This window comes from Palaemon carinicauda, chromosome 19 (genome assembly GCF_036898095.1).
Source record: "Palaemon carinicauda isolate YSFRI2023 chromosome 19, ASM3689809v2, whole genome shotgun sequence".
Taxonomy (NCBI): domain Eukaryota; kingdom Metazoa; phylum Arthropoda; class Malacostraca; order Decapoda; family Palaemonidae; genus Palaemon; species Palaemon carinicauda.
The window spans coordinates 30109023-30122107 of NC_090743.1; the positions used below are offsets into that span (position 1 = coordinate 30109023).

The following is a 13085-nucleotide window of genomic DNA, read 5'->3' on the forward strand; positions in this document are numbered from 1 at the left end:
TAATTCCAGCCACTTGTATGAATCTTATATTTTTCCAACTGGTATATCTTGTCTTTATTTTGCATTTCTGACCTTTGTAATTGTTGCAAATAATTTGTTTTGGGCATTTCCCCACCCAGAAACCTCAGTTTTCCACTGGGGTCCCCTATTCTGTAATTATCTTTACATAAGGTTGTCCAAAAACTCATTAACGGGTTGTTAGTCCCAATAATTGTAGTCAGAAGTGCATAAAATACAAGATAGTGAGTACGAAAAATATATGGTTCATGTATTTGGCTAGAAATTAAAGTATTATATGTTTACCAAAATTTGTTGGGGGTTCATTCTAGTGTACTTTTTCTAAAGTCTGAACCACAGTCACCTTGCAGTTTAAGTAAAATCATTACTTGCCATCTAAGTGTAGCACTAATAATGCTTCAGGGGTGCTTTTTTTATTTTCATTTTAAACTCGCTGCTCACTATTTCGAAGATATCTGACTGCATTAAACTAAAATAACTAACTGTTAAACCCAAAAATTTAAGGAGTGTTGTTTACTTGAGTGTAAACAGGAGTTTTCATCTTTACTCTCAATATTTGCTTGGAGAAGCAAAATCTAGTAGCATTGTTTATTGCCAGGTTAATTCCTTTTGTTTCAGCTTCTGATTTTATCTCATTCTTGCCACACATCATGGTCCGATAACCATGTTTGGCCATCAGGCAGTGCCACATCGAATGTCCATTTCACTGCGTAAGGAAGAGTTAATTTTAACTACTCTCTGTGATAAATGAGAAAAACTAGGTAAACTGGTGTAAGATACTGTACTATCCATGTATTATACTTGCTTAAATAAAGCATAAGAATGTGTAGTGTCGGGTCTCATTTTCGTTCAAACAGTTGTCATAGTCTTAGTTAACTTTTCTCATTATCAAGTACTGTGTATAGTGAATAGTCTTGTTTGATATTGACCTTTTTATACTGTGAGTTCTGAAAATTTACCTACTTAACCATATCATACACAGTATGTTTATAATGTAGGGTTTCAGATTTTGTTTGAACAGGTGCCTTGGACTTTGCTTTTATTTCACGCTATCTAGTACTTATGCTAGCCACATTTCTAAACTAACCTGATATTAACTAATCCCATAGAGCGTAAGGTAATGCTGATAAATCTGTAAACAATATGAAAGTAATTGGTTGATAAATGGTTCGTAGTTTTGCGATATGCTGATTTTTTATGTTACTATGAAAAGTTCTTTTTATTGATACTATGTTATTTTTATTTCAGAAAAAGAAGGAAAGGCTGTTAATTTACGATATGCTGAAAAGTGTCAATTGGTTGCTTTGACCCAACAAGTCACTCATGGCCCATATGATTCTAGCTCCTCCCCCCCAGTTGGTGTGTTGGATGTTGTCGGCAAAGACAGAAGGTAAGTTGCTGTCATCAGTATTCAATAAGTCGGTATCAAAGTTATAAGAGGGTAAAGTTTTAATCATGATTAAGTGATTATGGAAGTAATTATTAAGAATGTATTAATTATTTTATCTACAATAGGCTTCCATGTTTTTCATAAAGTTATGTTAATCATATAAGTTATCAGACCATAGATTAAGAAATTAATGTACAATAATAAGTATTATTACTTACAATTACACTACTTTTTTTCCAGTGTATACATCCGTATAATTTGATGGTATTTAATTTCATTTTCATCTCTTTGTCATTCTTCACCAACAGATTAAAGAGTAATTGTTGCGTTATTCAATAAACATGAAGGACATGATTTATAGGCTTTGTTGTGCATGATCTTGTAGTTATGATTTGACTGCGAATAGTACATGATCACCACCCAAGCCCCCTCTCCACCTGAGCTAGGACCAAGGAGAGCCAGGCAATGGCTGCTGATGACTCAAAAGATAGACCTATAGGCTCCACCAAACCACCCCATCCTTAGCTCACAAGGATGGAGAGGTTGCAACGACCAAAGGAACTAACGAGTTTGAGCAGGACTTGAACCCTAGTCTGGCCATCACCAGGCAAGGATGTTACCAACAGGCCACGGCAATCCTAAGCTAATAGAAAATTTTAATAGAGAAAATTGAAATGTAGAAATGAAAATGAACATCAATAAAAGTAAGATAACGTTAAATGAAAATGAAAATTTTAAATATTAAACTTAGCCGGTGAATATATAATAGCTGACGTCTCCGACGGCCCGACAGATCCAAAAACTCGCGAGCGATCGCCGTGAAGGTTGCGGGTGTGCCCACCAGCGCCGACTATCGGCCAGATACCGCATATACTTGTCAACCACTTCAGTTCTTCTCTGTCGGTCTTGCCGACAAGTTGGTTCCGCTCGCTGTTGACCTCGAGTTTTTCTACCGAATTGGTGAAGTACTTTGTTTTGGTTGTTTTATTGGCGTTTGCTGTGTTGGTGTGTTTCTTCAATAAAACTCTTGAAACCCTTTTTTTTTGGCTTGTGTTTCCTGTTGATGAATTTGGCTTTGACTTGGATTTTCTTTGGTTGTTCAAAATGGCTGACCCTTCTGTTTATCGCAAGTGTGCGAGAGAATGTAACAAACGTCTTCCCAAGGCCTCTATCGACCCTCATACTGTTTGTTCTAATTGCCGGGTTAATCCTGCCAATTAGGAGATCGGTGTGAGGAGTGCGTGGTCTTGTCGGAATTCGAATGGCTTGAGTATGAAAAATATACTTGTAAGCTCGAAAGAGATAGGGTGAGGAGAAGCTCCTCTAGATCTTTGGAATTTTCCTCCTCCCATGCCTCTGAACCTAATCCTTCCCCTGTAGTGGTTGTTCATGAACCCCCTGCTAGCACTCATGAACTGTCTATGCGGGATATGTTTTTAGCGATTCAAGCTTTAGGCGAGAAAGTTGAGTCCTTAGCCTCGGACCGTAACCAGTTAATGTCCGATGTAAAGTTGTTAAAAAGTGGTAAAGCAGAAAATCTAAGTGATAAAGTGATAAGTGCGCTAAATGTGTTTAGTGTTGCGACCGAGGGTTCGTCTGTTCGTGCTTGTCGCTCCCCTAGTCCGAGACCTCTTTCAGGCTCCCATGCACCAGGGAGAAGTAATGTCGTAGGACTTAAGGGGGCGAGAGGTGTAAACCAGCGTACAGACGTTCCCTCTTTGGTATCAGACGTTTCTCGTCAAGAACGTCCTTACCATAAGACGGGTGAGACTAAGTTCTCCTCGTCCTCTGACGACTTATCGCATAAGAAACCTTGGCGCAAGGTATCTAGGCCCTTAAAGCGAAAGTCAGTCCCTTCAGGACAGGTCCAGCATCCTGGCTGTAGCCATTGGGACAGCTCTGACCACTTGCAGTCATCGGATGGCTGTTCGCCCGTTAAGCGAAAGCGTAACACGGAGTCCGAGGGTCTCGGTAGAGGCAATGTTTTGCCAGCGCAGACGTTACCGACGTCACGGCCCGTTCCGACTCCCGTTGACCCGAAGTGGGTTGTCCTGCGGGACATGCAGTCTAAGCTTTCTTCTCTTATGGAAGATTATGAGCATGGACAGGTTCACGATGATCCTTTGCTTGCGGTTCGCCAGTGCGATGAACGTGACTCTGGCCTTCAGCCGCCTAAACGAGTGTTTTCTCGTCCGTTTGATGTTAGTACTAACGTTTCTAGTGCTTTGAAACGCGATGCTAGTCGTGTTCCTCGTCTTTCACGTCAGTCACGTGACGTGGAACCCCCCTTGCTACAGTCTCGGACTGACGTTCAGCAGCTGCCACCGCAGCCCCGCACTGACGTTCGCCGACCGACTCCGTTGCCTCGCCGTGACGTTGAGCGTCTGTTACCGCAGTCGGAAGTTGTTTTGCCTGCTCAGACCCTGCAGTCAATGCAGTCTCGACGTTATGTCGAGCGACATTCAACTCAAACTGTTGTTGCTTGTCAGTCACAAGACTTTCAGTCTTTTCAGCCGCGGCGTGACGTTGTTTCCTCAGCTGTTGCTGCTGCTCCGTTGCTTGTTGACATTGCCTGTCAAGCGTTGCCTCCTAGACATGTTTCTCCGTATCACGAGACTCGGCAGTTGTCGGACGAAGTTCCGTCGGATGAGGAAGTCGCTGATCCCCTTCCAACTGATATGCCTTTGGGGACTTTTTCAGATGGTGAGGAGCCTAAAGTTGCTCAGCCCTCTCTTGATTTTAAAAAGATCATGCTGATTTTTAAGGATCTCTTTCCTGACCATTTTGTGACTGCTGCTCCTCGTTCGCCTCCGTCAGAGCTCACGCTAGGCCTAGCTGCTTCAACGCCGTCATTTACTAAGCTAGTGCTCTCTCGCTCTTCTAAGAGAGCTTTGCGTTTACTAGGCGACTGGTTGATGACCAGGAGGAGTTTGGGGAAGACAGCCTTTGCTTTTCCCCCTTTTAAACTGGCTTCTCGAGCGAGCGTCTGGTATGACACGGGAGAAGTTCTCGGCTTGGGAGTTCCTGCCTCTGCCCAGTGAGACTTCTCAAGCCTCGTAGACTCTCCCCGTCGTCTGGCCATGAGACGCTCAAAAGTTAGCTGGTCCTCTTCGGACCTTGATCATCTCCTCAAAGGGGTCTTTAGGGCCTTGGAAGTTTTTAACTTTTTGGATTGGTCGCTGGGAGCCTTGAGCAGGAAGATCTCTTCAGCCGACCGTGATGTATCTGTACAAATTATGTCCTGCATGGACAAAGCTATCCGTGATGGCTCTAATGAACTCGCTGCTACGTTTACGGCAGGAGTCCTTAAGAAGAGGGAGACTCTTTGTTCGTTCCTGTCTGCAGGAGTAACTCCCTGTCAAAGGTCGGAGCTACTCTTTGCGCCATTATCATCTGCCTTATTTCCACAGCAGTTGATTAAGGATATCGCAGCGTCGCTAGTACAAAAGGATACCCATGACTTAATGGCTACGTCAGCGCGTAAGGCTGCTCCTTCTTCATCCTCTTATGTCGTTAGACCTAAGTTCGATACTCCAGCGACGAGGTTTATCCCGCCCTTTCGTGGCAGAGCTCCCAGTAAGGGAGGCGCTCGTGCCGATAGTAAGAGAGGTAAGAGGAGAGGATCTAAGTCCTCCTGTGGCAGAGTATGACTGCCCACGTCCTCAGACACCGGTAGGGGCCAGATTAACCAACTTCTGGCAGGCCTGGGAGATGAGGGGTGCAGACCGGGAGTCTGTTTTGTTGCTAAAGGAGGGGTACAAAATACCTTTTGTACGGAGACCTCCTCTGGTAAAAGTCCCTATAGACCTCTCTCCCAGGTATCGAGAGGAGTCAAAGAGACAGGCACTACAGCTGCAGGTGTCTCAGTTGCTAGAGAAGGGAGCGGTGGTGAAAGTCTCGGACCTTCAATCACCGGGGTTTTACAACCGTCTCTTCCTAGTTCCAAAGCATACAGGAGGTTGGAGGCCGGTGCTGGATGTCAGTGCTCTCAACGTTTTTGTTGTCAAAACAAAATTTACGATGGAGACCACCAAGTCCGTCCTAGCAGCAGTCAGAGAGGGAGACTGGATGGTCTCTCTCGACCTGCAGGATGCGTACTTCCACATTCCTATACACACGGATTCTCAACCGTATCTGAGGTTTGTATACAGGAATGTGGTGTACCAATTCCGAGCACTGTGCTTCGGCCTCAGCCCTGCTCCTCTTGTTTTTACGAGGCTCATGAGAAATGTAGCAAAATTTCTACATTTGTCGGGGATTCGAGCCTCCCTGTACCTGGACGACTGGCTGCTCAGAGCGTCGTCCCGTCATCGCTGTCTGCAGGACCTTCAATGGACATTGGATCTTGCAAAGGAGTTGGGCCTGCTGGTGAACATAGAGAAGTCTCAGCTGACTCCCTCCCAAACGATTCTCTATTTGGGGATGGAGATACAGAGTCTAGCTTTTCGGGCTTTTCCGTCTGCCACCAGGATAGAGCAAGCCTTGCTCAAAGTCCGTCTCATGCTAGAGAAAGACCATTGCTCTGTGAGAAGTTGGATGAGCCTCCTAGGGACACTATCATCCCTGGAACAGTTTATCTCTCTAGGGAGACTTCACCTTCGCCCTCTCCAGTTCCATTTAGACTCCCATTGGAACAAGAACAAAACTTTGGAGGCGGTCTCGATCCCGATCTCCGAACCAGTCAAGACTTGCCTGAGCTGGTGGGGCAGCAATATACGTCTTCGAGAAGGTCTGTCCCTGGCAGTCAAGAACCCAAACCACGTGTTATTTTCAGACGCGTCGGATTTGGGTTGGGGAGCGACTCTGGACAGTCTGGAATGTTCGGGTCTTTGGACGACAGAGCAGAGAAGCCTTCACATCAACTGCAAGGAGCTGTTGGCTGTTCACTTAGCACTGACAAGTTTCGAGAGAGTTCTTTGAAACAAGGTGGTAGAAGTGAATGCGGACACACCACGGCCTTGGCGTATATCTCCAAGCAAGGAGGCACTCTCTCCCACGCTCTGTTCGTCATCGCAAGGGACCTCCTCATCTGGTCAAAAGATCGAGGCATCTCACTGTTGACGAGGTTCGTCCAAGGGAAATTGAATGTCTTGGCGGACTGTCTCAGTCGGAAGGGTCAGGTGATCCCTACAGAATGGACCCTCCACAAGGATGTGTGCAAGAGTCTTTGGATGACTTGGGGTCAGCCCACCATAGACCTCTTTGCAACCTCACTGACCAAAAGGCTCCCAACCTATTGCTCTCCAGTCCCAGATCCAGGGGCGGCCCACATAGATGCCTTTCTGTTGGACTGGTCTCACCTGGACGCTTACGCATTTCCGCCGTTCAAGATCGTCAACAAGGTGTTACAGAAGTTCGCCTCTCACGAAGGGACAAGGTTGACGTTGGTTGCTCCCCTCTGGCCCGCGAGAGAGTGGTTCACAGAGGTACTTCAATGGCTGGTAGACGTCCCAAGGAGTCTGCCCTTACGGATGGATCTCTTACGGCAACCGCACGTAAGGAGACTTCATCAAAGCCTCCTTGCGCTTCGTCTGACTGCCTTCAGACTATCGAAAGACTCTCAAGAGCTCGAGGCTTTTCGAAGGAGGCAGCCAGAGCGATCGCGAGGGCCAGGAGATCATCTACTATCAAGGTCTACCAGTCGAAGTGGGAGGTATTTAGAGAGTGGTGCAAGTCCTCCTCTATTTCCTCTTCCAGTACCTCTGTAGCGCAAATTGCGGACTTTCTCCTGCTTCTGAGAAATGTTCGCTCCCTCTCGGCTCCCACCATTAAAGGCTACAGGAGCATGTTGGCCTCTGTTTTCAGACATAGAGGCTTGGATCTGTCAAATAACAAAGATCTCCAAGACCTCCTTAAGTCTTTCGAGACCTCTAAGGAGCGTCGTATGTCAACTCCTGCTTGGAACTTGGACGTGGTCCTGCAGTTCCTGATGTCAGACAGGTTTGAGCCATTACATTCAGCCTCCCTGAAGGATCTCACCCTCAAGACACTTTTTTTAGTGAGCTTGGCTACAGCTAAAAGGGTCAGTGAGATCCATGCCTTTAGTAAGAACATCGGCTTCTCTACGAATAAAGCTATATGTTCTCTTCAGCTTGGTTTTTTGGCCAAGAACGAACTGCCTTCTCGTCCTTGGCCTAAATCCTTTGAAATACCTAGTCTGTCAGAAATCGTAGGTAATGAAGTTGAGAGAGTGCTGTGCCCCGTGAGAGCTCTTAAGTTTTACTTAGCTCAAACTAAACCTATACGAGGTGGTTCTGAGGCCTTATGGTGCTCCGTTAAGAAGCCTTCATTGCCCATGTCTAAAAATGCGTTATCGTACTTTATTAGATTTTTAATCCGGGAAGCACATTCTCATTTAAATGAGAAAGATCGTTGTTTGCTTAAGGTCAAGACTCACGAAGTGAGAGCAATAGCGACTTCGGTGGCTTTTAAGCAAAACAGATCTCTTTGAAGTATTATGGACGCGACCTTTTGGAGGAGCAAGTCAGTGTTCGCTTCATTTTACTTAAAAGACGTCCAGACTCTTTATGAGGACTGCTACACCCTGGGTCCATTCGTTGCAGCGAGTGCAGTAGTGGGTGAGGGTTCTACCACTACATTCCCTTAATCCCAATATCCTTTTCATCTTCTCTTGAAATGTTTTTTAATCTTGTCTTGGGTTGTTCGGAAGACTAGGAAGTCTTTCGCATCCTTTTTGATTTGGCGGGTGGTCAAATGTTGTTTCTTGAGAGCGCCCAGATTAAGGGTATTGATGAGGTCCTGTTATAGGGGTGTTCGCCCTGGATATAACAGCTCCTGGAAGTCTTTCAGCATCCTGGAAGGATGGCTGGGCTTCGTGAGGAAAGCGGACTAATGAGGCAGAGTAATCATCAGAGTCAGCTTCCTTACCAGGTACCTATACTTAAGTTGGTTTTTTATGAAATATTTGTCAAAAAACTCTTGAGCATATACGCCTTTATTGTATTAATACTGGTCTCTACCCACCACCATGGGTGTGAATCAGCTATTATATATTCACCGGCTAAGTTTAATATTTAAAAATGATATTTTCCTTATAAAATAAATTTTTGAATATACTTACCCGGTGAATATATAAGATTAAAGGCCCTCCCTTCCTCCCCGATAGAGACCCAGCGGACTGAGAAGAACTGGAGTGGTTGACAAGTTTATGCGGTATCTGGCCGATAGTCGGCGCTGGTGGGTACACCCGCAACCTTCACGGCGATCGCTCGCGAGATTTTGGATCTGTCGGGCCGTCGGAGACGTCAGCTATTATATATTAACCGGGTAAGTATATTCAAAAATTTATTTTATAAGGAAAATATCATGTTATGGACAAGCCTCTGGAGATTGTTAATGAATATATGTAATTAAGACAAACAGTGTGTGTTTCCCCAGGACAAAATTAAAAGAAGGATAAGCATGGCATGGAGAGCATTTGGTAAAATTATGAGATGTAGAATGCCACTTTCTCTAAAAAGAAAAGTATTTGATGAAATGGTCCTACTAGTACTATTAACTTATGCATAAAAAACTTGGAGCCTTACTAAAGCCTTAGAGCATAAGCTAGTTACAACTCAGAGCTATGGAAAGAATAATGATGGGAATAACACTCTTAAGAGATAGAAAAGAGCAACATGGATACGAGAGCAAACTAATGTAGAGGATATTCTAAAAACTTGTAAGAAAAAGAAATTGACATGGGCAGGACATATAATGAGAATGGCAGACAATAGATGGACATTAAAAATAACAGAATGGGTCCCTATAGATTGTAAAAGAAGCAGAGTAATGAAGAAAAGACAATGAATCGACGAACTGAGAAAGTTTGGAGACGGGGGACTGACACAGAAAGACCATAAACAGACACAAGTGGAACGGCATGTCCGAGGCCTTTGTTTTGCAGTGTACTAGTCATGGCAGATGATGAGATTTTTTTTACTATTTCGAAGAATGACTGCCATAATATGAACACATTGCTCAAGTTGAGACATTTCGTAATTCTTGTCTTGTCTTTTTTTTGGGGGGGGGGGAAGATTTTCGAAATTATACTTTACTACATTGAAGAAAGTTATTTACCCAAAAATTATAAAAAATGCAATTACAATTACTTTGATATTCTCTATAGAAATAATTGATAAACATTCTTCTGATCTGAAAGACTTGAGAAATGAGACTTGTTAACTTGACATCTGGCTTGCAGACATACTATGAGAGGTGTATTGTAAGTTATTTTTCATTATGCAGATTATGGATGTCCTCTACTCTTAGGTGAATTTTTATATAAATAATATTCCTATATAAATCATCTGAGATATTTCCATCTCGTCAAAAGAATAATTCTATGGATTTTCTGTTTTTCCCTTTCAGAATCATATCACAATATATTTTAATTGTTCTGACTGAGGAACACAATTTTCTAAAGCTTTTCATGTGTTTAATTTACTTAATTATTCTTTGTTTTTCTGATTTTCTCAATTTTTAGGTTAGCATGGCAAGCTCTTGGGCCTATGAGCAGAGAAGAGGCAATGCAGCAGTTTATTGACAGCCTAAGTGATCTGGTTCAAACTTTTCGACCGTATGTTGAAGCGATGTGGGCTGACAAGATTGAGAAAGAAAGATTAGCGTAAGAAATTTTTGTTTGTTCCGTAATTGGATTACAAACCTATACTGTACTATTTATTTAGGGGTATTACTTTCTGTGAAGCTGATATGATGAGCCATTAAAATTTAGTGAGGGTTAACTACCTGTACTGCTAGTTAGCGGGGATAGGGGGGAGGTAGTTTACTACCGCTCCCACTCACACACTGCCGTTAATTATTGTCTTTTAACTTGCTTTTTCTTATATATATATATATATATATATATATATATATATATATATATATATATATATATATATATATATATATATATATACAGTATATATACAGTATATGTACAGTATATATATATATATATATATAATATATATATATATATATATATATATATATATATATATATATATATATATATATATATATATATATATATATATATATATATACAGTGATGCCTCAGGATACGAAATTAATCCATTTAGGATGCGGTTTCGTATCCTGAGTCGCGTTTTACATGTAAATAGCCTAATCCGTTCCAAGCCTTACAAAAAGTCACCTTTTCTTTCATAAACACGCTAAACTGTAGTAATAGACATGCAATGCAGCCATTTCTATCATTCAATAATTAACCCAACCATTAAAAACAGCCTAATCCATTCTAGAAACCACTATGAGATTATTCAATAATGTAGTTATAGCCAAGTTATCCCCCCCAAGCCCAAAGAAAACGGTCCGTTTTCTTTACTACTGTATAAAAGTTACGGTACTGTATGTACGTAAAGCATTTAGATCAGTGAAGGTGTATTGTTACCTGTACGTACACCTAAATTAAGGATAATCCGTTCAAGCCTTACAAAAAGTCACCTTTTCTTTCATAAACACGCTAAACTGTAGTAATAAACATGCAATGCAGCCATTTCTATCATTCAATACAGTAATTAACCCAACCGTTAAAAACAGCCTAATCCATTCCAGAAACCACTATGAGATTACGTATTCAATAATGTACAGTAGTTATAGCCAAGTTATCCCCCCCAAGCCCAAAGAAAACGGTCCGTTTTCTTTACTACTGTATAAAAGTTACGGTACTGTATGTACGTAAAGCATTTAGATCAGTGAAGGTGTATTGTTACCTGTACGTACACCTAAATTAAGGATTGATACCTGTACACTCTGAAAAAAAGGTTACAGTTAATTAGTGTAACAAAAAAGTTGAAACTTACCTTTTGATTGAGACGATGTCCGATAGCGAAGTCGCGGCAGAGGAGGATGTCATAAGGCAGAAAACGTAACAAGTGACAGACTACGTACAGTAATTTACACACTTAACACATTAACACTTAAACTTTACGAAATAAAGAAATGGCAGAAATAATTAACACTTAACATTACGTATGGAAAACTATAAAATGAAAGAAAAAATTACTTTAACACTTAACGGTAACATAAAACTTAAAATTGAATTTTTTTTTTTGCTTTTTTATAACTTTACGTTTTTCATATTTTCTAAATCTCTTCTACTTCTTCATCACTTTCTTTTTTCTGTTTCTTTTCTTTACTTTCACCTTTTACTTCTTCATCACTTTCTTTTTTCTGTTTCTTTTCTTTACTTTCACCTTCTACTTCATCACTTTCTTTTTTCTGTTTCTTTTCTTTACTTTCACCTTCTAATTCTTCATCCCTTCCTCTTTTCTGTTTCTTTTCTTCACTTTCACCTTCGTCTTGGCCTACTAATACCGCTGGCCTCTTTAATAAGAAACTATCCATTGAAGCTTGTTTCTGCCTACTTTTCAACACATTTCTAAAATGCGTTAGGCAAACGTCATTGCTGTATTGAAGCGCACGGTTGGTATAAACTTTTTCTGGATGTTCCTTTTCGATGTAGTCTGCCATTTTATGGAAACATGCAAGAATTTCCTTGATGTCTGCCGTTTTCAAAGGTGCAACATCCTCCTCATCACCGCTAGAGAACTGCTCTTGAACATCACTCACTTGCATCGTCTCCAACTCCTTCAGGTCGTCCGTCGTCAACTCCTCGTGGTGCTCCTTGATAAGTTCATCTATATCCTCCGCGCTAACTTCCAGCCCCATGGACATACCAAGATGTACGATGTCAGCCACCTCAGACTGCTGAATTGGTTCAGGATCGTCAACGATCTCGGCTTCGCCTCCAGGCTTCCCGAACCCCTCGAAGTCTCGTGCAGAGACAGCATCAGGCCACAGCTTCCTCCAAGATGAGTTCAGGGTACGCCTCGAAACTTCCTGCCAAGCGAGATCAATGAGTTTGAGGCATATCACGATGTTAAAGTGATCTTTCCAAAATTCACGCAGAGTGAGGTTTGTACTCTCTGTGACTTGGAAACATCTCTGGAAGAGATGCTTCGTGTACAATTTTTTAAAATTTGAAATAACTTGCTGGTCCATGGGCTGAAGGAGAGGGGTGGTGTAAAGCGGTAGATATAGGACCTTTATGAAGGAATACTCGGCCAGAAGATATTCCTCGAGGCCAGGAGGGTGAGCTGGAGCATTGTCCAACACCAGCAGACATTTCATAGGGAGGCGCTTTTCTTCCAAATATTTTCAGACAGTCGGACGGAAGCAGACATTCACCCAATCAATGAACAGTTGCCTCGTTACCCAGGCTTTTGCATCCGCCTTCCACATCACGGGAAGGTTCTCCTTGATGACTTTGTGGGCTTTGAAGGCTCGGGGATTTTCTGAATGGTACACCAGCAGGGGCTTTATCTTGCAGTCCCCACTGGCGTTTGCACAAAAAGCAAGGGTAAGCCTGTCCTTCATAGGCTTATGTCCGGGTAGCCTCTTCTCCTTCGCCGTGATGAACGTCCGACGAGGCATTTTCTTCAGAAAAGGCCAGTTTCGTCGCAATTGAAAACTTGCTGCGAACTGTAGCCTTCCTGCAGAGTCAACTCTTCGAACGTTTTAACAAAGGCTTCGGCGGCCTTCGTGTCCGAGCTGGCTGCCTCCCCATGCCGTACCACTGAATGGATGCCAGTCCTTTTCTTGAACTTCTCGAACCACCCCCGAGAAGCCTTGAACTCTGGGGGTTCCTGCT

General features: G+C 42.6%; 1 protein-coding gene across 1 annotated transcript in view; it reads left to right on the top strand.

Moving 5' to 3' along the window:
* Positions 1–13085, top strand: part of LOC137658554 (Golgi resident protein GCP60) — a 54755-nt gene that overhangs the window by 11423 nt on the left and 30247 nt on the right. Inside the window, exons 2-3 of the mRNA XM_068393439.1 lie at positions 1267–1408; positions 9894–10034. Coding sequence (XP_068249540.1) covers positions 1267–1408; positions 9894–10034 — 283 coding nt within the window. The remainder of the gene's footprint in view (positions 1–1266; positions 1409–9893; positions 10035–13085) is intronic.